General features: G+C 39.3%; 1 protein-coding gene across 5 annotated transcripts in view; it reads left to right on the top strand.

Annotated features, from left to right (window-relative positions):
- pard3bb (par-3 family cell polarity regulator beta b) overlaps positions 1–27084 on the top strand; it is a 307077-nt gene that overhangs the window by 156438 nt on the left and 123555 nt on the right. For all 5 annotated transcript variants that reach the window (XM_053496440.1, XM_053496439.1, XM_053496437.1 and 2 more), the window contains 2 exons: positions 12840–13025; positions 20203–20373. In XM_053496440.1, the coding sequence (XP_053352415.1) occupies positions 12840–13025; positions 20203–20373 (357 nt within the window). The remainder of the gene's footprint in view (positions 1–12839; positions 13026–20202; positions 20374–27084) is intronic.

Here is a 27084-nt window from a genome sequence, read left to right as displayed (position 1 = left end):
TTGCCCCCTGCGGGGGCAATTAACCGCCCACCCCTTAGGAAAGTCATAGAAAAATTCTTCCCGAATATTCTGCACGCTTTGACACCTCACTCATGGGTCTACGATAAATGGTGCGGGACTAGTTCATCGCCAAAATCCCCATTATATGTCAATGGGGCAAATTGGGGACCTCTCTTGCCCCGGGGGTAAAACTTATACCCTTGTGCATGGTATCTTTTGACAAAGGCTGCAAACATCTTCAAATAGGGTTAATTTAACGTTTCTACCACATTCCCTTTCTGCGCAACAAACCGTCAAAATTCTCTCAATGTTAAGTAAATGGGATTTTTAGGGCGGTTAATTGCCCCTGCGGGGCAATTAGTAAGTCCGATCAGTTAGAAAAGATATAGCACACCCCGCGAGATCAGTCTGAAGGTCTGGGCCGAGTTTGGAGTTAGTGGAGTTAAAGCTCTAGGAGGAGATGCGTTTGAAAAATTTAGTCTCAGAATAATAATAATAATAATAATAAGTTTAAGTCGGATATCAGTAAGTTGGCTTTCTCAAGCCAACTTAATAATAAGTTTAAGTCGGATATCAGTAAGTTGGCTTTCTCAAGCCAACTTAATGACAAGGACTTTTATATCCAGTTCCCGACACTGCCTCCACAGGTTAACACACAAACTACAATTTGGGCTGCAGGCTGGCATTAGACAGAGACAAACGAACGCCGATGTAGAAGTCAATCAAGCGCCACTACAAAACGCAACATAAACGTCTAGGACGTTCAGAGCACGTTCGTTTATCCAAAAACTTAACGCCCGTGTGAACAAGGCCTTAGTTTAACAGGGGATTATATAGAGAAATAAAGATCTTTTTTAACTCTTATACCTGTTCTGTTATTCTGCACGATCAAATGTCCTGGTTTGAATTGATCACCCAAATGATACAAAATTCTTATTTTTCTGTTCAAGTAAATATACCTCTATGGTCACAGCAAGTAAAAATATCTTCAATTATCCAACATTTAAATATCAAATATCTAACCAAATAAGTATAATATTTTGATAATAAGATAAAAAGATTTATGCAAGATTATTAGCATTATTTATTTGCATTATTTAAGATTATTTATGTATTTATTTAGAGTTAATTCTCTAAATAAATATGTCTGGAAAATTCTGTAAACATGATGGTGTAATTAAACTTGACTGTAGGTTCCAAATAAATAAATAAATAAAACGCAATAATTTGTGCAAATTACGCTTGACCAGGCAAATACTAATTATACTGTATGGTTTTTAAGTTAATACGTTTTCTTGTTGTTTTTGTATCAGAGTATCGGGAGTTTTATAATCAAAATGTACAGACTTTAAAAACAATGTGATTAGTTTATGGGAATGGCTGAAAGACATTGCAAAGTGAAAGGAAGATTTTTAATACTGTGGCTGGTTTTATTTTAAGTTAGTCAGCAATCCTTATTTTAAAAGAAGTGGGTCAGTGGTGGCTCAGTGCGTTAGAGTCCCAGCTCAGATAGGTTGCCTTCATTAGGCTTCTGATTCAGACACTGGTTAACCCACTCGCATGTCCAAATGAATTAAAAAAATGCCATAAAACCAAAATATTCAGTTTTATGACATTAGCTACCTGAGCTATATTCAGCCATACTGTGGAAGGGTTCCTATAGACTTGTTCATATTTCCTTTCAGTATTGTTTAAGCATTAGCTAACGAGGTGGGAACTAAATTAATCAAAGTTTATTTGACACCAGTAATTTAGCATCTCAAGCAATTTCAGTTAACTTTGTTTCCTGAAGAAAGAGACACACTTTACACCTCCACCCTCAGAGTGTCAATTATCCTGCATGATGAAAAATGAAAGCCTGTTTAAACCATATTAAAGCCCATTCACACTTGTTGTTCTGGCAAGGAGGGACTGGCAGGCTTCCTCTGATTGTTCTGTATGTTGATGTGGCTCTGTGACAGCGAGAGAGATGGCTTTAGCATGTAGGCATGCAGGCATGACGCTCATCACGGCTGACAAACACCTGCTTTAGCTGCTGACATTTTAGCTAAGCAGGTGTATTGTGAGTTTAGTTCGTGAGTTTAAACCCTGTGAATGGAGGGTTCGCAGGACACACACAGTAACTCACCTAGGTTTTTGGTGAGATAGCTTTACATAAAAGGCTGGATGATTGATGGACTGACTGCTTGCTCTATCAGGCTGTTTGTAAATCTCTCTGTGGACTAAAATCTCAAGGCAATAGAGGTTAATGTATGTGCAAATAAGGCAGCAAAGATGCATTTTAAGAGTAAGGAGAAGGATTGACTGATATCGAACTGTGCAGGAGTGATGGACACTGAAATAAAAGAAAGAGATAACCAGAAACTTTTTTATAATAATAATAATAATACATCCATATATATGTCCAGTTCTGTAATTTAAGCAGTCAGTTCCAAATGGATTTGTACGAAGATTAAGTATTTCAGCTGTAAGGGGCAAAATAAAAAATAAATTAAATAAAGTCTTGGATGCTAAATTAAGTATACAGTAGCTGTATTCATTTAATGGTAACCATATAATATGGTAAAATATGTCTGCCCTCAAAAAAGCTTAAATATTAAGTGCTTAGTTTTTCTTGAATTGCTAATTTGAATTGTATACAGAATGGTGTAAATCAGACTTTTAATTTAAGACATGAACATCCTTTATTAAAAAACTTTAAAAAGGTGAGTTTGTGATTTCATTAAATACACTTATCATTTATAGGATGCAAATCAAAATGAGAATTTAAATGTGCTGCCGTGCTATCTACATAAACATGCTGTTAATAGTGATGGAAAAAGTCTTGGATGTTTACAGAATGTTTTTAGTGTTTTATCGGCTGTCAAATACATCCCTGAGAGACCAAGATTGAGAATTAAAACTGAAATCACTTGGTTATGAGTTATATCAACTGCAAACCTTCTCAGCTGTTACCTAGCTAGCTACTTGGCAAGGCAGGAAAGTGTCTGCAAACTGCAGAAGTATAAACGTAATGCTGCTGTTAGGATTTTATACCAAACCCTAATCAAGTGCTCACGGGGTGCTGGTGTAGTGCTCTGACTTCCTGCTTCGGTGTATGTGATGAGCATAATGGTGAGAGGAGCCATAATCCCTCCTGCGGCCAGGTGCATTTGTTAAACTGCATCTATTGAACAGAGGCCTCCGAGCATTTCTTACAGCCCGATGAGCTGCCATGGCAAACCTTGAACCTTGTTTCAAATGGCACACGCTGAGTCTACACCACACTGCTCTTAATCTTTTATCTGCAGAGCAGCAGCCCACTGGGGGTGAACGCTGCCACTGGCCTGCTGAAGAATGAAATAGAAATAGTGATATTAGATATGACTTTGTGAACAAAAGCGAGCAAGCTAGGCCTCATTTCCTTGTCAGTTTCCCTGTGTCTGAGATGAAATATGACGTGAAGTTCACACTACCTAATCCACTCATGTTGACACTAAGGGACTTGATGAGGCTTTGCCATTGGCCTGGAAACTTTTCCTGTCTAAATGATGGTTTATTGAGTGCAATACAGCAATAATGGCTAACACTTGAACGTGCTGAACGTGACACACACACTTCGGAGAGGAAGTGGCAAGTTCCAGGCCCTTGGCTTTGTTTTCCTTAATCTCTTCTCCAGACCTAAAGGAACTGCTTGCATTGTTTCCTCAATTAAGCAATAAAATACATCTTGCTGTCTCTCTGATGTCTCACATGTCACATTTCTAGCCCGGATGGCTGACAAGCCTTGGACTCTGCAAGAGAGTCAATAAACCCACATCCAACACCAGAGTGGGACTGAGACCTCCATCCCTGCTTCGACCCCATTTCTTTTACTGCTCCTATCCCTCTTCATGTAACCCTTTCATCTGCACTTAAACAGAATCCATTTAGGCCAGACCTGCCGTGTCTTTTCGGCCCACTGCTGCCTTTAGCCTCTCATTGGCCTCTAGTGAATGCTTGTGGAGGAGGCTCTTTCTTTAAAAAGGGGCTTCCAGCTTGCTCTTCATTCTTCCCATCTCTGCCATAATGGCATTTCATCCCAAGCACTTTGACATGTGTAGCACACTCCTGTGTGGGTTGAAAAGTGCACTTCATCTATCCATCTACACTGCAATCCGTCCACCATGACTCACTCACAATTACATGCAGAACCTATTACAGATATGATAATGAAATACGCCCGTAACAAAGATGCAGTCTTTGCAGTGTGTAATTACAGCAGTATATTTATTGATGCTCAAGAAGAATTATGAATCGAAAGGACTCGGACGTTCACGCGGATGAGTTTATTAGAGATATACCAGGAAAAAAGTCATACAGATGGTATAAATCTACTACAAATATCACCAGCTTAGAGGGAAGCGAGAAAGGGAGGGGAGAAGAGCTGAAAGTGAGAGATGGAAATAGAGAAGTGGGATGAGGATGAGGGGAAGAATGGATGCGAGAGAGGGAGATAAGACGTGGGTGTGATGGTGGTGTAGTGGAGCTCTGTTCAATAGCCGTCTTCTCTCCATCACCATCTGCTGGTTCGTGGTAATGCATTTGCTGAGTGAATCACAAAGCATTCTCACCAGGTTTCTTACACACACTCTTGCACACACCTTGCTGCTTAGACCTTCTGCACCACCTGCTTCACTACTTAAAAGATGAAATGAAGGGAAGGAAGTAGGCGACATGCAGCCAGCCTTCATACATACATGAGCTGAAATAAAATGAATACATTTTGTCCAAAGCCTTTGCACTGGCCATGGTGAAAACAGCTTGCATATTTTTTTGCATTCAGGATTTGATGTCCAGTTTGGGCCGGCTGGCATCACGAAAATCCCACTAAACACAAACCAAACATGCAGAAAAACCCCGCAGCCAGCAAGATAGACAAGCGCACAAGTAACACTGGTGAACAGAAGCTTTCTTTCCACTTCATACAGCCTAGTTCTTAGTTTCTGAAAGTAACAATGACCTCGCTAGTCTGACCTCACACATCCGTGCTGAGCCACTTCCATCTGTGTGCGCATGCATATGAGCTCTTCAAGCCTTTAGCATTTCTGTGCTAACTTAGGCAGGATCAGCTGTCCAGTCTGGCCACTTGAGCCTGGATTGAATCAGGATTTAGCTGTGCTTATGGCCCGGCTGGAACGGATAACAGGCTGCACACACTAACCTTGTCCTGTCCCTTATGCATACATTCACGTGGCCTTCTCCTCATCGTCAGTTCCTTCAAATTACTCTGATGGAGTCACAATTTCAAAATCGCTGAAAAATGGAATTGTTTTCTCTAACCCCTTACAAACCGGATACTGTAAGCTGTAGGTGTAATTTATGGAGGGTGGTTGTTTGTAACCCTCTCAATAATCAGAACCAGCCATTATAACCCCCCAAACATGATAAAGTGGCTGGCTTTCTCGATTCAATGTAAATGGCATGCAAAAAAAAAAGAAGAAAAAATGTTACTTCCACATGCAGCAGTAACTGCAGGCGCAAGCAACAGCAAGTAACATGCTCAATGAAAAGAGGCAGAGTAAACAATTTTTTTGCTGTTTGTCAATAGGAAATGTGAATGATTTTATGCTGTTTAACTGCAATAACTGGAATATGTAGCACATGTTGCTTAGGCATGTCTCTTGCTCTCAAAATTAATGTTAAAAGCAAACTGTTTCCAAAAATAATCAATTAATTAGCAGTGGGTTGGCGGTTTTTTGTCCTCAGACACCCCCTACATGGGTGGAGATCTTAACCCTCCAAGTGTTAAACCCAAAGTCATGCACTTGCTTCAAGCCATAATGCAAAAAGGCACAAATGTTCCAAAGAGTACACAGTGTGCCCAGGTCGAGGGAGAGCTAAGCAGGCAAACAGCACATTAAATCACTGTCCATTATACTTGTCATCATTATTATATCATTATCATCATTTGTAACATGTTAGATTTGGGCCCGTTTTTTTTTTTTTCCTTGTTAAATCTTTTTTTTTTCTTTCCGGCAAAAATCTAAAGTGACATTTTTGCCTATATATGGTTTGTTATAAACATAGTAATTTATGTACAGTATATGTTATACTTATAGTATTTAATGATTAAGTAATGTTATGATTTTTACTTCACATTGACAGTGGTCACAAAAAAAATCCATTTTTATTTGTACAGAAAACGAGGGCTCTGTATGAGGACTTATTTCAAGCAGAGCGTTCATCTGCTGTTTTTATTGTATATTTTTAATATATTCCTACACCCGCCAGCTGTAATCCCTCTAGACTGGGTAATGCAAGGCCATCTTGAGGGTTATTTGTTTTTAGCTGTATGTTTGGGGTTGTTGTCTTTTTGAATCGTGCGCCTTCTTTGCAGGTTGACTTTCACAGTCAGTGAAATTAAATTCCCCTTCTGTTTTTTTTCCCTCACCAAATATTCTTCTAAAATGTCATTCATATTATACGCCATTTTTAGACGTTTAGAGATTTTGCATTAGGAACAGTACAGTGCATTGAATATTGTTCACTGTGAAACTGTTCCTTTTGCTCCTTTCACGTTGTTCTGTAACCCTTTTAAGTGACTGCGGGCTTCTTTCTTACCATCCTTAGCATTAGTCTGAGTGTGTGCTGTGAAATCAGCATGACACACATTTCCAGGGATGATTATTTGTGGTTCTGTTAGGTTTTTACCCTTTGAACCAGATGCAGTGACAGAGATGTTTTAGGTTCTTTACTGTGGCTGTGTCTGCAGATCTAAACTGGATTTCTAAAAAGTAAATACTGAAAATAATAATAAAAAAAGATCGCATGTAATCGCATAAAATCAAATTTCAATATAGACTCGTGCCATTATTTAATCACAAAGAGTTGCAGTTTATTACAGGTAATACACAGATAGTCTGAAATGAAAACAATTCTAAAATTGCATATAATTGACTGTGACTGAACAAAATACTCACTGAAATGTTCAGGAAGATACTGCTCGAGAAACGGCTAGTGTTTCAACATCTCTACCCACATACAGAATTATAATGCAGAAATTTTTTTTGTTTTGTTTTAATGGAAAATGTTGAACAGACTTAGGATTCACTTCAAGCTGAACATCAGCCTTTGACAAACTCAAACGCCTCGAGGCGAGAAACTTGTTTCCTATTCTTTATTAAAGCACAGTGAAATGGAAAAACATTTAATGACCATCGCATACCACACATAATGAGCATATTAATTTTATTAATGCATTTGCTGATTTCTTGATGTCCATGAGTGCGCTTTAGAGATGAGTTTATTTTTCAGACTTTTTCTTTCATTCTTACTTTCTTTTTTTTCTTTCTTTCTTTCTTTCTTTCTTCTACCACTAGTATTCAATAATTGTATTTATTCTTTTTTTTTCTTAGAAAAAAAGAGTAAAGCAGTAAAAGTCGATTACCCATGGTGCGCTGTCATTCGTCCCTGTTCTGTCTGCTAGCGCCTTTTCACTATTTTCAGCGGGTGTGTTGTAAAGTTCTGCCTAGGTTGTATTTGTGTGTTTTACTCTTGTTTTGAGGAGACGGTGTAAGTCTGAGTGGTAAAACACACTCTTGTTAGTGTGAAAAGCATCGCTCACGGAAGGCCATAAAAACCAGTTAACCACCGAATACGAGCCAGGAGCGTAACGTTAACCTTATTTCTCACAGGCGTTTTCAGACCTGGTTGAGTTGTCTAATTAACATAGTCATTGATCGTCTCTGTAATGATGGCCTGTTGAGTTAGTTATGAGTAAATCATTAATGGAGCAGTTTAGTGTCTTTTTCGGCAATGCTGCTTGAAGCTAGAGTGGCCATTAGAGCAGAGTGTATGTATTTACTCTGTTTATGGTGCGTGTCATTATTGTGCATTCACACGCACACTTTGGCCTTGTGTGAGTTTAAACCTTGAGCGCTGACATCTGTGCGGAAGACCCAGACGAGCATGGGCAGATCTATCACAGGACCAGAGTGAAGGACAAGTTCCACTATAGCTCAGCTTCCTCTTCCTCTCATGCACTCCCCTGCTTCTACACACAGGAAATTGATCAATCTGTTCTCATGTTTTCTTCTTTAATTCCCATTCAGTTGACATTGAGCAAACAGTGTCCATGGAAAATATAACACAGTGTTATAGTGCACATTTAATTTACTACCTTTTACATCTAACATCCTGTTTAAGCTTTACAAGTACAGTATGTTGCCTTGTCCAGTATATGTATGTTTGAGTAGATGCCATGTTAACGCCATATTAATACACATTGTTTTTTTTCTCCCCCAAATAATCTTTTTTTCCCCCCAAAATAATCGAAAAATGTTGCATTCAATACAGACAATATTTGACATGTTTTTGTGAATGAACAGAAAACCTGTTTGCTTAAAACTGACTTAAGGGATTCAAATGCACCACTATATAATATAAATGTGTATACTGTATATTAGCAAAAAATGGAAGTTCCAGTAACACTTTACATTAAGGCTCCTGTAACTGACCTTGTTTAACACATTACATGAATAAACCCATCATTATGAAAAATCTGTTCAGAGAAACTGCTTTATTCTGCATGCATGAGATCAGAGAGATTGCATCCTGGTCAGGGTCATGGTGGATCCGTAAGCTATTCCGGGAACACTGGCACAATGCGGGATTGCTATATTTATTTGTATTGAGCCAAGGTCACTTTATATTGAGGCAAGGTCACTTTACAATGTATGTAACACAAAACTGCACTGGTAAACATACGGAACAGTACAAAAATAAAAAATTGTTTTATGAGGAAAAAAACTGCGATGTACTGTACAAGGAGCAATAGAAGTTTAATAAAGAGAGAGGTCATTTAACAGCAGATTTCCTTCTCACTGTCGTACATTGAGGAAAGCTTGGTTGGATGCTAGTTTTTAGCAAGGTGCCATGCACGTACTGTACAGTGCACATTCTTGCCTGCTGCTTACCTGTAGTCACATACAGGTACATACCTCCGACTGAGGGATTTATACAAACATCCAATATAAAAATGTTGCGCAAACATGTTTATCGATACTCCAAAATGCACATCTCTAAATATTTAGTTTCTTATTATAGAAAAAGATTTCTATTACATAGAGAAGGCCGGAAAAATCAATTCCGTTATGAATCACGATTCCTTTGTGTGGCGATTTACATATCAAAGCTTCCAAGTGGCGCAACTGAACAAATTTCATGGTGTTACATTATCAAAAATCTCACGCGTTAAACGCCTCTGATCTGCCTTTTTCTCTAAACTCTGAGCGAATTAGTCCCAGACCCACTTATTACACACAAGTCTCTAAACACCATGGGTACATATTGGTCGAAAGTCTCACTGCCAAGTAGAGTTTTGAAACTTCTGAGACATTTAAGGTGGTAAAACGTCACCGTTTTTTTTATAGTCCTACAGGAGGTACACACTGAACTATTCATACATATTCATCCTGGATGAAATATTTAATGAGTTTGTTTAGAAATAATAATTGTGGGGGAGGACAGAGATGCATGCTGCTCAGTTAAATGTTTAACTTTTGTATTTAAACTTGATATAAAGTGAGAAAACTAATGTAGACATCTTACGAAATCGCAATTTTAATCGAATAGGCACCTAGGTAATATCTGGTGAATCCCATCCCTACTATTATATGTGATAAACAATACGTGGATTAAATGCATTAGACTTCATGTACAGTATGCATGTACTTGTATATGTAAGATTATGATTTTCTTTGAGTCAGTAAATCATAGCAGTAAAATTGCTTGTGAGCTTTTTATTTTTCTTTTTTCTCCCTGGTCGAGTATGCTGTGTGCTTGTGGGGGTGTATGGTGTAAAATAATACACACTGGAGCCCATTAGCAGCATTAATAGGTACAGTCTCTCTGTGGGTTGTGATTGGACCAGCCGGGCTCTCTTTCTCACGCATCATCTTAATTAAATGTCACATTGGGCTTTGATCTTCAGCTTTTGAAATGCACACTGAGTCTCCAGCAAGATGAATCATGTGTATAAATGTCTAAATTATTGCGCTAAAGTTTGCTTATTTAGCCTTTTGACAGTGTAGCATGGACCGATGATGTGTCCATTCCCTTTTATGTGCAGCACCGTTGTTTATGTAAGAATTAATCTTATTTGTGCTGCTCAATAATAGAGGGAGATAGTTGAGTGTTTATAAAGGAAAGAATGTGTTTCTTATAGTGTACATTTTCATTCTCTAGACATTTTTCTCTGACTGCCTGATGGATTTCAGCCACAGCGAGCTGCCTGCTGACGAATGCCATGATACGTTTAACAGGAAATGATCAGAACGCTTTAGAGCGGAGTTGGAACTCATGGAAACTTGCACTTAAATGGAAGCCAATAGCAAGAGCAGAGGATTTAGCTTTTCATGTAATAAAAGACAGCCTTGCTCAGTGTGGCGGTGGTAATAGTTTGCATTTTGAATGTTTGGTTTGGAAACATTTGCCCAGTTACCCTTGCTCCAGAGCTGGTGTGGTTCCCCAGAATGGACTTCCTGGCTCTCGACTAGTGAATTCCGGGAGAAGCCAATCCCCTTGCCACACCGCAGAACTGTAACGGCATGGATTCAAGTTGAAATGTTTATTAGCCTCGAAATATTTTCTCTTCACTTGCGGTGCGTCATGTGTACTCGGCACTTTGCCCTGGTTTAAAGTGGTTAAACTTATAGCCCCCTTATTTGGACATGTTACGCATGACTAAAATGTGGCATAGTGCCACATAGGGCCATTGTTCAAGAGTGTGTGTGACTTTGGGGGTCTTGGGAGGAAGCCTTTAAAGCCTTTGTTTACTGTGGTCATTCTAGACCACTCAGTCATGAAGGCCATGAAGAACCACGGGCATTGGCGCTCCCTTGGGACACGTCTTAGTTTTCTCGACTCTCCTCTGAGAGCCTGCAGGGGGGTCTCCAAATCTCTTCAGAGCCTCGCTTTACTGAATGGAGCTTCTGTTCATTGGTGCAGGATGAAGAGAGAGGAAGAGGGAGGAAAGAAAAAGGAGGGAACATACTGTAGGAAATTTCCCTCTCTCCTTTTCCTTCCTGTCTTGAACAGCTGTATATGTACTCGTCACTAAACCTTCAGAATGTCATTTGTTCTTGTACCTATGGATATACTCATCCATCTGCTCCTGCTGATGACTCCATGTGTCTTGTTCTTCATTAAGGCACTCTCCTCACCACATGAGCAGATGCTGGCTATACAGATTAGACACCAGCTGTGTTCGGCATACCCATCAGTTACTCAGTGTACTAGTTTGAATGAGTGTGCATTATGAGCCGTATTTGATTTTAAATCTATCTCTTGTTGTGGCATTGGGTTCAGAATCATCTTAAAGAAATTTTTCCACGGCTTTACCCCTTCTTCTTGCTAACATGTGTCTTCTGTACAAACACTAGCTGATAAATATGTGATACAAGTAGAAAACAGTGGGATTGCATGCGGCATGGCATTTTGCTTTAGGGTGAGGTCCTGACAGAGAGCTTGCATTTCCCTGTTCACAGAGTAAGCCGAGATTACTGACTCCTCAGCAGTCCATCTTAGTTAGAGATCCCGGGTGGTCTCGGACCCCAGACCCCGCCCCTACGGGAAACGCATGACCCCATAACAGCCGTGTGTGTTTTATGTTTTGCATGTTTTAGACATAGTGAGCCCTTTTATTGTGGTTGACCTGCTTTATGACTATGTGAAATTAAGGTTTAAAGATCCAGGCCACTACATTTATTTTTTTTTGCACAAGGTCTTTTTTTCTCTCCCCAATCCCTCATTCTGGTTCTTTCTCACTACCTAATGACACATACTGTAACTAGCCTCCACCTGTGTGCCCTTGCTTGGGTCTCTGCTCAGTATGTGTTTGTGACACACAGAGAGACAGAGTACAGCTAATACACCCTAAACCCACAATGCTCCAGTAAACAGTGATAAACCAGGCCTTGCTGACCCACACACTTCTTGTCTTAGCCCTTCCTCACTGCTCAGATTATCCCTCTATTCCTCCCCCAATATGTACCCATGGCAAATCTTCAAACTGCTTAAGGACAGCCTCTAATTTGGACGTACACATCCTAACCTCCAGACTAAGACATTCCGCCTGACATTAACAAGACCGGGATTTAATAACAAAGAAACACATAGCAGATTTTGATATACTTCCAAAAAAGTGTCGCTTTAACCGACTTCATTATATTTGTTTCCAGCTCACTCATGTGAGCTCTTTCCCTTTAACTGTATAGATCAAATAAAGGCTTTCTCACATTTGTTTTATAACCATTTTCTCCTTTTCCCTTTCTTCCACTCTCTCTTTCTACTTTCCTCTTTAGAAAATAAGTATGAGTGCAGTACAGTCGCACACTCACTCATTACCGGCCCGTTTCCCTAGCGACAAAAGATTGTGTTTTCACTGTGCCCATGGAATAATGGACATTTTTCTTCCCCCCCTTTCTCACTTCCATTTTGCTTTTTTTTTTCTATCTCCCTCTCATTTTGAAAGAAAATTTCTCTAAAAAGCTGTACAGGTCATTTCAGGAGCATTATGGCGAGAGAATAAAAAAAAAAAAGAAGCAAAAACAGGAGGGGGAAATCCAGCAGGGCTCAGTACGCATTGGGGCCTCTATAATGGAGAATGGATTATGGCTCTAAATGACCCCGGAGCTCTTAGAATAGGCCGTCTTTCAGAAAGGGAGCATGAAAAGGTTGTGCCATTCTCTGGTAAAATAGGGTACTTTTATGTTCAAATGGAATGACCTCTCTCTTTCTCTCCTCTCTTTACCTATCTCTCTCAATCTCTCTCTCTTCACCTCGCTCTCTCTCTCTCTCTCTCTCTCTCTCTCTCTCAGAAAGAGGAACCAGTGCGTGCTGCTCTGCCTGAGGAAGGGAAGGAGCAGCTGATTTTCGAGGTGCCTCTGAACGACTCAGGCTCAGCTGGCCTGGGTGTCAGTCTTAAAGGCAACAAGTCTCGTGAGACTGGTGAAGACCTGGGCATCTTTATCAAGTCCATCATCCACGGAGGAGCCGCATATAAGGTACTACAGCCAGTGGGCATTTAACACAGCGGTTTAGTTTACATAATACAAATGCACATGTGCAGAATTAGAATTTCTGCAGTAGTTCTAATTGTGAAATATGATTTAAATGTTTATGTGGCTGATATTCCTTTTCCTAATGACAAATCAATTTCTCTACCTCGTGTTATATCGATTGGCCTCAGTCAGGTCAATGTGTTTTGTTTAGAGTACACACTCCCCCCCCCCAATCTGATGGAAACAGCCAGTCATTTTATTAATGTATTAGAGATGTAAAAGTATCTAGGGGCGGTGGTGATATGCAGCCATGAAATGAATTTAAAAAATGGATCTTGGTCGTGTACTAATAGTATGGCTACATGTCAGCTGCATTAATGAAGAGAGATGAACTCTGAGGCCTCGGGTTAAACAGGGCCTCTTAGTGGAGTCCAGTGACCTACAACAGTTGCAGATGGCATCTTCCCTTGACCCCTAACCTCATGGCCCTTGAATTTGACCCACTTAAGCAGATAGAAAGACTGTCAGCAGGGTGCCGTGTGTGGACATGAGACCATAGCACTGAGCCGAGTGATGAGAAGCAGACTTCTACGGTATATCTGCTAATATACATTATAGTAATTTAAGGAATAGATTTGTTTATATATACCATGGGTTCCAAAATGCCCTCCGCAGTGGCAGTGTAGAGTAGGTAATGGGAAAATATTCATTTAATGAAACTCATTATTGGTGTCACTCATGTATTTATTTATTAAATCTCGAACAATATCGCAAAGTGGTATTCTCGCCTCTGGAAAAACGAATTCTGTGTTTTTATTGCCAGCATTAATGACGTGCTACACTGGAAAAATACGTCTGACTTTAAGCTAAGAACTCGTCGTAGGCTGGCGACAGACTGATGGTGCCAAACATGAGCACGTCTACTTCTTCACGTTTTCCCTGCTGAGAGACTTTCTGAAAGCTATATATATATATATATATATATATATATATATATATATATATATAAAGTGTGTGAATGTATGCATAAAATATATAGCTGTAAGACATAATTGAAATTAACATGACTATATTTACTTGATGTAAAGTATCTACAGTAGAATGCATTGAATTAAATTATGAAAAAACTTTTTACACAAGCAATTTGTTTCTGTCTATGGGTGACTCTCAGAGGGTAGAGACATGGATACCGACATGTTTCAGTATCATTATTATTTGCTACTACTCTGGAATTTTTTCCCTCATTTACAGCATGACACCAAATAAACACATGGAACTATACATGACTCTTCCATTGTAACTGTCCAGAATTCAAACGAATATGCGTGCCTGGTCTTCCACCTTGTCTGTCGAATGGCCACATTTGGAAAAAAAGTTAATTCCTGCATGGAATAGAATGCTGAATTGTATTTTAAATAAATTGGTTAGATGCTCAATTGCGTGAATGTCGCGTCCAAATAAATAGCAGGACCCAAGGTTTCCTAGCAGAATATTATTCATACTTCCATCATACTCCCTGTGCCTTCATTTCATAATCTATTTTATTTTATCTTAATGCATCCTGGTGCCATCTCTTCCCCAGGTTAGTGACACACACAGACCCAACCATCCATGTGATGTCATTTATCAGACCAGGCCACCTTCTTCCATTGCTCCGAGGTCCAGTTCTGATACAGATGTGCCTATTATAAGTGCTTTTGGCTATGGACAGAGGTCAGCATGGGCACCTTGACTGGGCTGCGGCTGCATACCCCAATACACAACAAATTGTGATGCAGTGTTTGTTCTGACTCCTTTGTATCAAAACCAGCACTTTGTATTAAGTTGAGTTACAATAGCACTACTATTGGATTAGATTACACAGGTCAGCCTTTGTTCCCCATGTGCATCTGTGAGCCTTGACCTCCCATGACCCTGTGGTTGGGACACCAGCCTTCATTTCTTTGACTGAATTTGGTTTTATACCTGACCCAGTTGTCTAGACATTTCTAGCCAATGTCTGTTCATTTGGCTCGTGTTAAAGTTGCCTAAAGTCTTACACTTGCTCATATTTCTGCTTTTAACATATCAACTTCAAGGATAAATTGTTCACTTGCTAAATAATATATACCATCCTCATTATAGGCATTTATTTTAGACCCGAGCTGGCTCTGATATTACCAGTTGAAGACTGATTAGAGCCAGACTTTACACCACTTGACCTTTTTTTTCTTTGAGGTGATCAGAAATCAGTATCCTCACTGTTGGATGCGGTCTTAGGCATGAAGGCACAGCCCAGGTGCTACTGTAAAGACATCCAAGCCATGCTGATATCCTGCACAACAGCATGACATCATGTGTTACAGTATATTGCTTATATTTTAATTTATTCTACTTTAGAATATCAGCTACATCTTTTAAGCATTCTGAATTTAAGTCTATTAAATGGAAAGCTTGTGCTGTATGTACACTAATCACCCATTGCACACACCTTTTATTTTGGAATTGAAGAGAGATTTGGGATTCAGCCTTGGGTTAGAAGCTAGTTAGCTACATACCTTGCGTTAACTATGAACAGAACAACAAACATTTCAGAGACCATTCGGAATGACTTATAAGTAATTATTAAGTACAGAACATGTTATTTAAGATGATGTAACATTATCAAATGTGTGTTTTTCTTTCCTAAAATGCTTTCATGGGTGGTTTTAAATGTGGGCTTTGGTAGGCAGATACTCTCTCCTCAGTACAGCAGACCATAGCAACCTACTTTCAACAATTTATAGAGCACCTCTTGGATTTACATAAGCAAGTACTTACAGAGTGTTTGATTAAAAAAGTACTGCAGTGATTAATATGTTCCAGCTGGTAACAATTCTTTTCACCTTAAATGATGCAGTGAATAACTTCTAGTATCCCCTGGTCATGGAAAAGCTGTTATGTGTTTCAGAAGGTTAAAATATGGGCCTGCCGTAAGCAAACAAAACAGTTAATACGATTGCTGAAGCTACTTTAATCAGATTAAGAACTGTCCAATGCATTATTATCACATTGAATGATGGTGCTTAAAATCATTAAGTTTGTGTCGATAAAATCAACAGTAGAACTTAGCTGTGTTTGATAGTGAAAGTATGAGCATTTTCACACTCATGATGAACCAATGACTCCACATTTCAGTAAGGGCTCCTTCAGTTAGTTAGGTCTAGGCTTAGTAATGTTATTAGGCACTAAAATGAACTCAGCTGACTACCTGAATGTACTGAATGATCATGTTATCCCATCAATGTTTTTTTTTTCTCTGCCTTAAAGGCGCCGGCATATTCCAAAATGTCAATATTAATTGGGCAGTAATTATGAATGAGTGTTTCTGGGAGTTTCACAAATTAACTGACCACCCCTGAGTTCTGACCTTAACCCCATTAAAAGATTTTGGGATGTGTTTCTCATGTGACCAACATCAAGACAATAAATCGGCTAACTTGCAACCACCTCTGGATGATAATATACTGAATGTTGTAACATTGCATAAAGTGCCAAGTGCCAAAGCAACATCTAAATGTAGCCCAAGAACTATTAGTGAATGCAACTTTTTCATAGCCAGGCAGTGTATATACAACAGTGTCGCGTTTAGAGCCTTAGTAATCAACCACATTTGTAAACGGTCACACATCCCATCTTATAACAAACAACACCTACACTGACAATGTGTAAAAATTCGCTCTTAGCTTCTCAGCGTCTCCATCTCAAGCATGCTAATTTAAAAGTATTGATTCATTGATCATGAGTATACGATCCCCTGCTGAAGAATCCTTTTAAGTAGTTTGCTAAATACAGGCTTGAATTCATCCTGTTTGTCCATATGTGCAGTTAGGCAGGGGAGGAAATGTCACACTTTTCCTTATGTTAAATCCATGTGACAAGAGCTTCTAAAAATACCCGGTTATGAAGGAGGAGGTGTGTTTGTGTATGTGTGAGTATGTCTCAGTGTGAGAGTTTACATATAAAACTGAGGCCTTCTTTGTGAATAAATGAAGGAGGCTTTCAGTGAGTCTTATCAAGTCTGGAGTCAGGGCACTGCGGTGATGCCAGAAGCACTTAATAACTTTAAAGGTGCCCTTTCACTCCCTGATCTCTCATATTAGCTAGGAGTCAGACTGATGTAGTAAGGAGAGGAGAAGTAGACAGTCAGGAGAAGTCTCTCTCTCTCTCTCTCTCTCTCTCTTTGTATGAGTGTGTGTGCATGCGCATGCATGTGAATACACATGTGTGGACTAAAAGGCATGTTGTTCCTAATGTAGCCCCTGATGACACCATGCTGTAATTACAGAGCAGAGCTAGTGCTAGCTTCAGCGCATTAACACTAATTAAAAACTCTCTGTGCCCATGCTAATTAGCTGGAAGTGTCCTGAGCCTGTGGGTGGGATGTGTCTTCTCCCTAGACTCATGGTGGAGAGAGAAGATAGCAAGAGAAAGAGAGATTAGACATTGTGGGAGGTGACCATAACTTGCAGATTTATTGATACAACCAGTAAAAATACAGGCCATAAATCTGATGAGTGGAGTGAGTAGAAACTTTATCAGATCTCTCAACCTTTTTGCATGGACTAAAATGTTCTTATTTTGAAATACACCAAGAGTCTTTTTTTTTTTATTATAATAAACTGAAAGATGAGCCAATCAGTACTTGGACAGGTGTTTTAAACACTCTAGCATTACCCGTCACTCACTGGAAGCCCCGCCCCTTTCCCACCATCTAACATTAGAGATCGTTTGGCTGGTGCTCGCTGCTGCTTAAAGAGTGCACTGATGTGGCAATCAACTTGATGATGATGATGTTGATTGGTGGAAAAAAAGGACACTTTCAGTTTTTGAACCAAGAAAAAAAGAGAGAAGAACACATGTCAAATCCAGCACAATTACAAATAATGATAATTGTAATGATAATTAGACAGCATTGTTTGTTTGCATTGTTCTCATGCGATGGCCAGCACTCAGCAGTGTTCAAACAGTTTGAGCAGCAGATTAACACTAAGATGTCAGATACTTTAAAGCATTTGACCGCTTATGCACTGGATCGTAAACATGTGCTTTGTAAAAATAAGTATATTTATAATGTAATTTTGAAGTTTGACTATGTCTGGCGTGAAGAATCAGGTTGTGTCACATAGTTTTTCCGCATTCATCAAAGCTGGAGTTCGTCCTGTTTCCTTTAAGAGTTGTGTTCAGCTTTAGCTGTGCATTGGAGAAGCCTAGAGGAGGCAGGCTGAGGTTTCTTTCTCCCCTTTTCCCAGCATGTCATATCATCAGAATGAAAGATGTCTCCTTTCCATTTAAAATCAATAACATCATTAATAGCATAACATGCCTGTATTCATTGCTTGTTACTGTTAATGGAGCAATGAATTGAAGGAATGTAAACTAAAATAGCTCATCTAAGCTGTTAACATTGTAGAGCCAAATGGAATAAATGTTATGTCTATTTGACCGTTTTGATTCATACACATTCACATTCCATACAAACTTAAATAATTATTTTGATTGTGTAAAGCTGCTTTGCAACATTGACAATTGTCAAAAGCGCTATAAAAATAAAATTGAATTGAATTATGTATCGACAACTTTTACATCACCATCTCCTTTGACTGGTAACAGCGTCAGAAGCAGCATGGATAGCTGATGGAATGCTTTTTTTTGTCCAAATTGTCCTGTTTCTCCAGAAATCCAGTAAAGATAATTTAACTTTTACTATGTCCACAGTAATTACACTTAATCCTACTCTCTTATCCTATCCAACAGGTGTATAGTAAATAATTCATTGGTGCCATGAACCTGTTTTTAAAAAAAGTCTTTTTAAAGCAGGTCACTTTTATTTCTGGTACTAAAACCAGAAGAAATTATATTGATTATATTGACTGCCTTATTATGGCAGTTTCATATTTTGGTCATTATCAAATGTTCATTATATTTGATTATTATGACTAAAATGTATCAAGAATTATAGGTTACTTAGTAAAAGAGTGAAAAGTGTTGATTCATTTTGTCTCAGTTAGAAGTCTGATTCAGAGGCATTTTAATGGCCCGTTGTTTTTCTTTTCTTTTTTTTTGTCAACTTTGTTCTAACTCAGAGATTTCTTACTGTATGCATCACTCTATTTAAATGCATTTACCTTATTTGTACAATTGATAAGCCAGTGATGAAGTGCTGTAGCATACTGTGGCTTTGCAGTTTGTGTGTGGGTGTGTGGGTGTTTTAACGGGATGTACTGATGTCCTGCTGGGTCTTTTTTGCCTAATGAGCCATGTGTTGCAGGCTTGGTAGTGTTTTCACACCCAAGGGGCGTTTTGCTCTTGTCCTCTCCTGCCAACTCTAAGTTCTCACACACATCACAGCTACTGGTCAGATCAAACCCTTCCCTGTTGTTAATAATCACACACTATTGGATCTTTTTAAGGTGAAATGTCATCAAAACAAAACAAAAAGCAGATTTTAGAATCGCAGCTGACCTAAGGGACATGTGATAGGCCTGGTTCATTTTCTGACTGTTTGAGAATAAGAGCTTGTCTCATTTGCCATGGTGTCAGCAGGACAGATATGCTCAGCCAGAGGCCACTGTAATGATCTCTACCATCTCCAGCCAAGCAGCCACACTCACACAGCTACACCTCATTTAGCCATGACATCTCCATCAGGACACACAGTTAATGACCAAGGTTATGGGTCAGTGTCTCTGGGACTGTGTGGATACTATGTATGTGACTGTTTCTGTTCATAATTGTGGTTTATGGTTATATCTCATTAAAATACACATTTACATTACACATCTGTATTAGAATCTCGTCCATATGATCTCATTATCACATTATCGCAAACAGTGTTTGATTTCAGCGCTGTTCATGCTCTGTTACTAAAACATGACATCAAGGAATAAATTTCTATATTAGCACAGTCTGAAGTGTTTTATTCTTTTATACCACAATAATATTGTAGTGATCATTTGTATTAATAAAAGAATTACATATTATAATTTCATCCGTTAATAGTTACATTTAGTGCTGTGAAACATCCTTATCACTTATGTTACATCATGTTTTTCTATTTCTTTTAAAGCTGATAGACAAATTACAGATGTTAAAAATGTTTTTTACAAGCATGTATACAATGCTGATCACAGTCCACTTTTTTCCATTCTTGTTTGGTCAGGACGGTCGCCTGCGTGTCAACGATCAGTTGCTCGCCGTGAATGGAGAGTCGCTCTTGGGAAAGTCCAACCACGAGGCCATGGAGACTCTGCGCAGGTCCATGTCCATGGAAGGCAACCTCAGAGGCATGATCCAACTTGTTGTTCTCCGGGCTCTTGTGCCCTCCAACCAGGTAGATCCAGAGTGATGTTAACTTAGCCGCATCACCTTCCCATACTCACTCTTTGTCTTTTTGTGCTTTTTTGCCCTTTTGTAAAGCAGCTATAATGCAACTGAGCAGTTCACAGGTGTCGATTATTCAAAGTTCGAGTGCCCTTTTTTTGCCGTGTACTGAGGTCAGACCTAATGCTTGAAGGGGAAGCAGAATCACTGTACACAGCCGCAATGGCGTATTTGTGAGCTTATCAGCCATGATTGTGTTTTTTCTTCTGCCGACGTTCGAGTGTATGAGTGCTAAATCGGATACGGGAGGGGACAGTGAAGTGTTAGTGCAGTGCGTCAGTGGAATTAGAAAGGTGGGATGAATACTGTGAGGTGCAAAGCAACGCACACTTCTAACCTTCATCTTTTGTTATTTCTTTCTCTCTGGCCTAAACCTTGCTGCCGATCCCTGTGTTCTGCTGCTGCTACTTCGCCCACACAAGAATACTAACCAGCGGTGTTGTTTGATCTATTAAGCCCACAGTTTAACACATTCCCACTCTGAGGGCACAGTGGAATGCTGTTTTCTTCACTCAGGCAGCACTCGCACACATCCACACTCCCATGATGCCACCACTTCAGAGTGTTCACTGTTTTTTTTAATAGTTAACCCATTTAGACCCAGATGTTTCTGAGCTGTTACATCTTAGTAGGCTCACAACCACCTTGACAGTTTGGTGTAGGATTAGTTGTCAAAACCATTTTTGGATATAAATGTTCTCTTCTGTTAGAGTATTATCATAAAATAATTTTAAAATAAGTAACTAAATGGCATTACAAAATTAAATTTGTTCTAACTTTTTCTGTTTTATAATAATTGTTTATTTCATTATAAATCATTACATGATTTAAAACCAGCTGCAGTTAAAATATTTTTAACTCATTATATAGTTTTGTAATTAGAAACAGTTTTCACATTGACTCAAGTGTGGATTTGTCAGAGGTTGTGGCATAAGCGACGTCATCCACACCTCATTTGCCTGCTTATAGAAAAGCATTTCCATTATTTGAGAGAAAAACGAGATAGTCCAAAACAAGATGTCATTTCTGAATCTGTTTTGCATGACCTCTTTCAGAGAACACATCAGCTTTACAATGGCCCAGAACGTTAAGGTGGGATGAGCCATCAGTAGAATGACCAAATTATTTTATTTAAAAATTTCCTTTTTAATTATGTTAAATCTTAATGGTTGCTGTAGTTTTATCATTTGTTAAAATACTTTGGTGTCCATTGGAGATTGGGCTTTTCGCCTCTGGAAATGGTGTTGACTGATTGCTAAATACCCCGTCCCTGTACTGTAAGTGCTTGTTTATGGATGACATTTTGCTATATAAGAAAGCTTGTATGGCTCTCCACTTTAAGGTGGAAAACGCCACTGAGTGAGCAAGGAATATACTGTACCTCAGCTTAAGAAGTCAAGAGTACCTGGAGTGTGGTTTGCAGATTGATGGCAATATTCAAATTCACACACAAGCCCTCGCCAAAGTAACTCAGCCCCAAGTACCTTGGCCCACTTGTCTTGGATGGGAACACAGAAATAAGTCAGTGTAGCATTGGTGAATTGCAGATAGGTCATCAGAGTCTTGAAAATGCCCATTCACCTCAAGGTACACAGTTGCTATATATAAGACATTATGGCGTCCAGTAACCAAGAAGCATGAGAGAAATACTGACAAAATTCAGCTATGTCATGAACAAAGATGTCAAGGAAAAAATGGGAATTGCCAATCATTGACAGTATAAAAGAGGCATCCCTTCAATTGCAATGGCACGTCATACACAAAGGACACATAAGACATTAAACTTTCCCACGGTACACCCTCACCCCACAAAGGATAGCCTGAACCGAACAAAGTGGAGGAAAGCATGCAAAAAAAGAAGGTACAGACCATGTATCTTTGCAGAAAAAACACCAGACAGAAAGATAAATGCATAAGTCAAATGGTTTAAACCATTAACCAAATAGACAAACAATAGTGATGTGCAACAGAAAAGTGTTCATCTGATTGTCAAGAGATGTAAGGTATTATGAATTTGAAAAATGGTGAAATGTGTATATATGTATAGTTAAAAGGATTTCTAAGCTTATACATATTTATAGTGAGTTATGTTTGGTCCTTATCAAGCTTGGGGAAGCTATATATAGCTTTCCCATGAATTTCTTTGCTGTATTATAGATATAAACGTGGTAGTACAATCTTATAGTATTGATTAGCTGGTATCGTATTTTAAGGCGAGTGCTGAATTAAATGACTCTGGTCATGTGACCAATTTCACTGATCACTAAAAAAAATGTTTATATGAATCAAGACAACTTTTAAATTGAATTCATTTTTATATTGGTGTTTTTTTTTATTATAATATTTAGAATTGTGACCAAATTAAATGGTTTTTCCAGGTCCTGCTTGGAGGCAAAACATTCTCCTAAAACCCACAAGGCAGTACGAAAAGTGTTTTGGGTAAACACCTCACCACTCCTCCACTTTCACCTCCTCATCAGTTCTCCTGAGCTGGTGGAATTTATCTCTAGCTGAGCATTCAAACCTTTCCACCTCCCCCTACATCTGTCTCGGAGGGCGCCCATATGCTCATCCCGGGACACACAAACATACACACACAATCCAAACCCCAATACACACCCCCAAAGCCCCCAGCTGCTCCTAAATAGTGTGTAATTAGGCTGGACACTGAAGCGGCCCCTGTGGCCAAAGACCCCAGCCTACCTCAGATCCTCGGTGCGAAGCTGGGACTCATCCTAAAATTAATGCTTTATGGGCTGTGAAAGAGCAGTCCTGGTTCTCACTGGTGTGTAACTGGGGAACAGGAGAGCTGGAGCTGAAGGGATGCTTTTGGTCTTCGGTGTATAGAATGGATCTGGGCTCAGGAGATGGCAGCATGGGTGGAGGACTGAGAGGATGAAATGATGTATGAAAGGCTAGTTGATTCTGTGTGTGTGTGTGTGTGGGTGTGTGTGTGTGTGTGTGTCAATGTGTTTGTGTGTCTGTGGTGACCTTCTCAGGACCACAGTACTGGTATGTCTAGGTGTTGCATCATGTAGGATGCACAGACTGAGGGTGAAGTCTGCTTGTGGAGTAATCATTACTGTCCAAAAGTAATCAGTAAAATGGCCAAATTATTTGATTAAAAAAAAAATCCTTTTTAATTATGTTACATCTTTGTTGGTTGCTGAATGATGTCACAGAAAAGCAGATAAACGTTTGTTTAAAAAAAGGGTTAAATAAAAATATTGAAATAAGAAATATACAATATGCCATATTGTGGATTTACTTATTTATTTTTGCTGCTGCTGATGGAAAAACTTTTTAAAGTTCGTGCTATTGTCATGAGGCTTAGAACAATATGAGTTAACGTTCTATTTTTAATTTTTTTTTTTACCATGAATAGCTGTGTCTGAAATTCAGATTTTCACTGACACAGGTGGTCTTCACACTAGTCTGTATGAGCTGCAGGAGCTCCACTTTTACCTTAGTAACAATTACGCCAGAAAATGATGAGGTGCCTGTTTTGTGGGTTTCCCTCTGGTTCTCCAATTTTGTTCCCCTGCTCCAAAAATGCCCGAATAGAGACTAATTTGTTCCTACGGTAGGTGTGAATGATTGTGCAAATGCACAGACGTCCGACAGCTAAAATGAAAAACCATTGTGGTGTCTTAGCAAGTTGTCAGACTTGTAAGAGCTGCCAGAACGGCTTCATTACACCCTGGCACTGATTTCTACAAGTCTCCAGAAGTGCAGTTTTCGAACACCGTTCTTTTAAAAGCTATTCCCTCAACTGGTGTTTTGCTGATTGGTCATGGATTGGTTTTCAGTTGGACCGCTATGTGGTGTAAAGGCCGTGGTGTATGATTAACATCACTTCAGTTATAATCAAATTGTTTGGTGAGCGTTCATAACTGGAGGACGCGTGCCGAGTCTTATTTCAGTAGTGCATTAAGGACACCTTAGTGTCAGTTGGAAGATCTTTGTATTTGCAGTGATTCTTCTTCTGAGTGGCCCAAACTTTGCCAGCTTAGTGCATGCAAATGTATTTGTGTGCATGAGAGAGCAAGAGAGAGATTCAAAGTGTGTTCTCACCTTGTGGATGAAGCATTTACAGTGGAAATCTCAAGGGATGGCTGTAAGTAAATATGTATATATTGTGTTTAAGTCTTTAGCTATCATAAAAAATGCACCGGCATGTTCTTCAGCGTTCTCCAGAGTGCTACCCTGCTTTAGTGAAATCCAGTCCTCCAAAACAATTTTTTTTTTTGTCCATTTGTGACTCAGCTTCACTAATTATAAGAGTTCTTCCAAACACATCAAAGAGTAACACTTTCCTCAGAGTTTTATAATTACCTCTCCAACCAGAAAGTCACTGCTGGAAGAAAAAAAATTGGATTGCAGAGAAAGGGCCACAGAGATCCTAAGTCACAATACAGTACAGAATTTTTGTCCCCACCCCGTCTCCTCTCCAGACTCACTACCTTCATCGGGCAGCCATATCTAATCACTTCCTTTTCAGCAGCATCGTCTACATAGCCCTGTGATAATCTCATTACAGTGGAGGCACTAATAATGAGGAGTGGCCCAAGGGGAAGCTGGAGGAGCTGGAAGCCCAAACACTCCTCCGCTCCTCCCAGTCAGAGGGCATGGCTACGCAGTGTGTGCCAGTGCTGCAGGGAGGCGAGTGGACCTGCCAGCGTGCTTCTGTTTTACACAGCAGGATGAAATGCGCCTTTTGTTCTGCTGATTAAGACAGAACGGGAGACTGTTGTGGCTGAATCCAGGAGCTGAGAGCGAGCGTGTACACACACACACACACACACACACACACACACACACACACACACTTATTGAGAAGGCACAGGCCATGGGAAATGTACCAAGATTCTGTTCATTCACTCTCTCTCTCTCTCTCTCTCTCGGCTGTCTTTCATTCTATCTGCTTTTTCTCATCCTGTTTTGTTGCTCATCTTTCAATGAAGGAAGTGAAGCCCTGTCCATGCTGGTTCCCTCCCTGTCTTTGTCAGTCAGTAAGGATACACATGAAGATTAAAAATATTTTAAAATGGCCTTCTCTTATCTAAATAGTTTTTTTACTCCCCTTACTAAAATCATAACTCGACACGTTTAAAACCCCTCTCATGTAGCATAATTCAATCGGGCACACCTCATCAGCAGAGCTTAACACCAGCCTGATGAGCACACCAATTCTGCATAGAAATGTCCTAAGGTCTTGTGCAGTGCTCTTGCTTTCTTGCTGTCTCAGCTTGTGGCTACAGTTGCTGTCTGTCATTTTTTGGAAGCTCTGTAAGCCTTAACCATCTCTGATCTTCGTGATTTTTCCCTCTTTCTACTTTTTTGTGCTCTCATCACTTTATCCTTTTACGTTCCGCATGCGAGTTGGATTTGTTTTGCACTCTTATTTGACACTTTCCTTCTGCTCCCTAACTCCCTGGTTGATGCTCCTGCAATTCTTGACTTGTAAATGTATGCCTTGGTTTTTATGAGTTTTTTTTTTTTTTTTCATAAATATATTTAAAAAAAATAGTAGGCAGCTCAGGATTCACAATCAATCCCTTGCTGTAATCTCATTTCAGGGCCAGCCCTGGCTCTCCTCTCTTATACCCGTCTACCTGTTCACACTACGCTTCCCCACGGACTTGATTTCTGTAGTCTTGATGTTGTAGCCTGTCCACCTCCACCTCCTGTAAGGTGCATAAAATGAAATTGTAGGTCTTAGGAAACTTTTAAACTGATGATTCAGAGTTTGCTTTTCTGTCTTGCATGATACCAGGGGATTATTGTACAGAATTTATTCCTAGGTATTTTTCTTTTATTTCTATCATAGTTTTTTTTATACCTGACCTTTCTCTAGGTAAATCGTAAGCCATGTTTCTCTCTAGAGGCTCAAGACAAACTTTACATCTCAGGCTGTTTGAAAGATGTGCTTTATCAGTCAGAAAACATCAGGTAACTCTTTAATGACAAAGAATTGAAGTACTTTCCAAAACTTACTCACTTACAGTCATGGAACATATTGAAAGAAGGCAAACCACCGTCTTTGCCAACACCAGACATCAATTAACCACAGCTCCTAGGTACAGTGGAACCTCGAATTGAGAGTAACATGGTTTGCTAGCGTTCCGCAAGACGAGCAAAAATTAGTAATACATTTTGACTTGATAAACAAGCAAGTCCTGATGTACGAGTTCAAAGTATCATTGAGTATCATGTAGCATGCATGCGCTTCTTGTTTTGACACCATGTGTCACGTGATCACAGCTGAGCCAATGGTTCTTTTCTCTCTCACGCTAGGGAATTGTGGGTACTCGTTGCGCAAGAAAACGGGACATTTGATGAGATTGAAGCTGCTGCTGCACCAAACTTATTAATTTTTCACCATATACACTAATAATAGTGCAGGATAATAAAAAGTGTTTTTTTATTCTCTCTTAGAATTAGATTTGACACAACAGAAGCCGAGAGTGAAATTTTAATTCACTCTTATTTAAATTATTTAAAAAAAATTATTTTAGTACATTTTAAAGCCATAACCTGATCCTAAAACCTCAGCACTTTATACTTTAGTTTTTCATCCAAACAACATTTCCTTGGCAACACCAGTCCCCACTTTCTTTGTGTTATTAAAAAGATAAGGGACACTGATTTTTAGTTTTGT

This window comes from Clarias gariepinus, chromosome 5 (assembly GCF_024256425.1).
Source record: "Clarias gariepinus isolate MV-2021 ecotype Netherlands chromosome 5, CGAR_prim_01v2, whole genome shotgun sequence".
NCBI classification, from domain to species: Eukaryota; Metazoa; Chordata; class Actinopteri; order Siluriformes; family Clariidae; genus Clarias; species Clarias gariepinus.
This window is presented reverse-complemented; position numbering and strand designations above follow the sequence as displayed.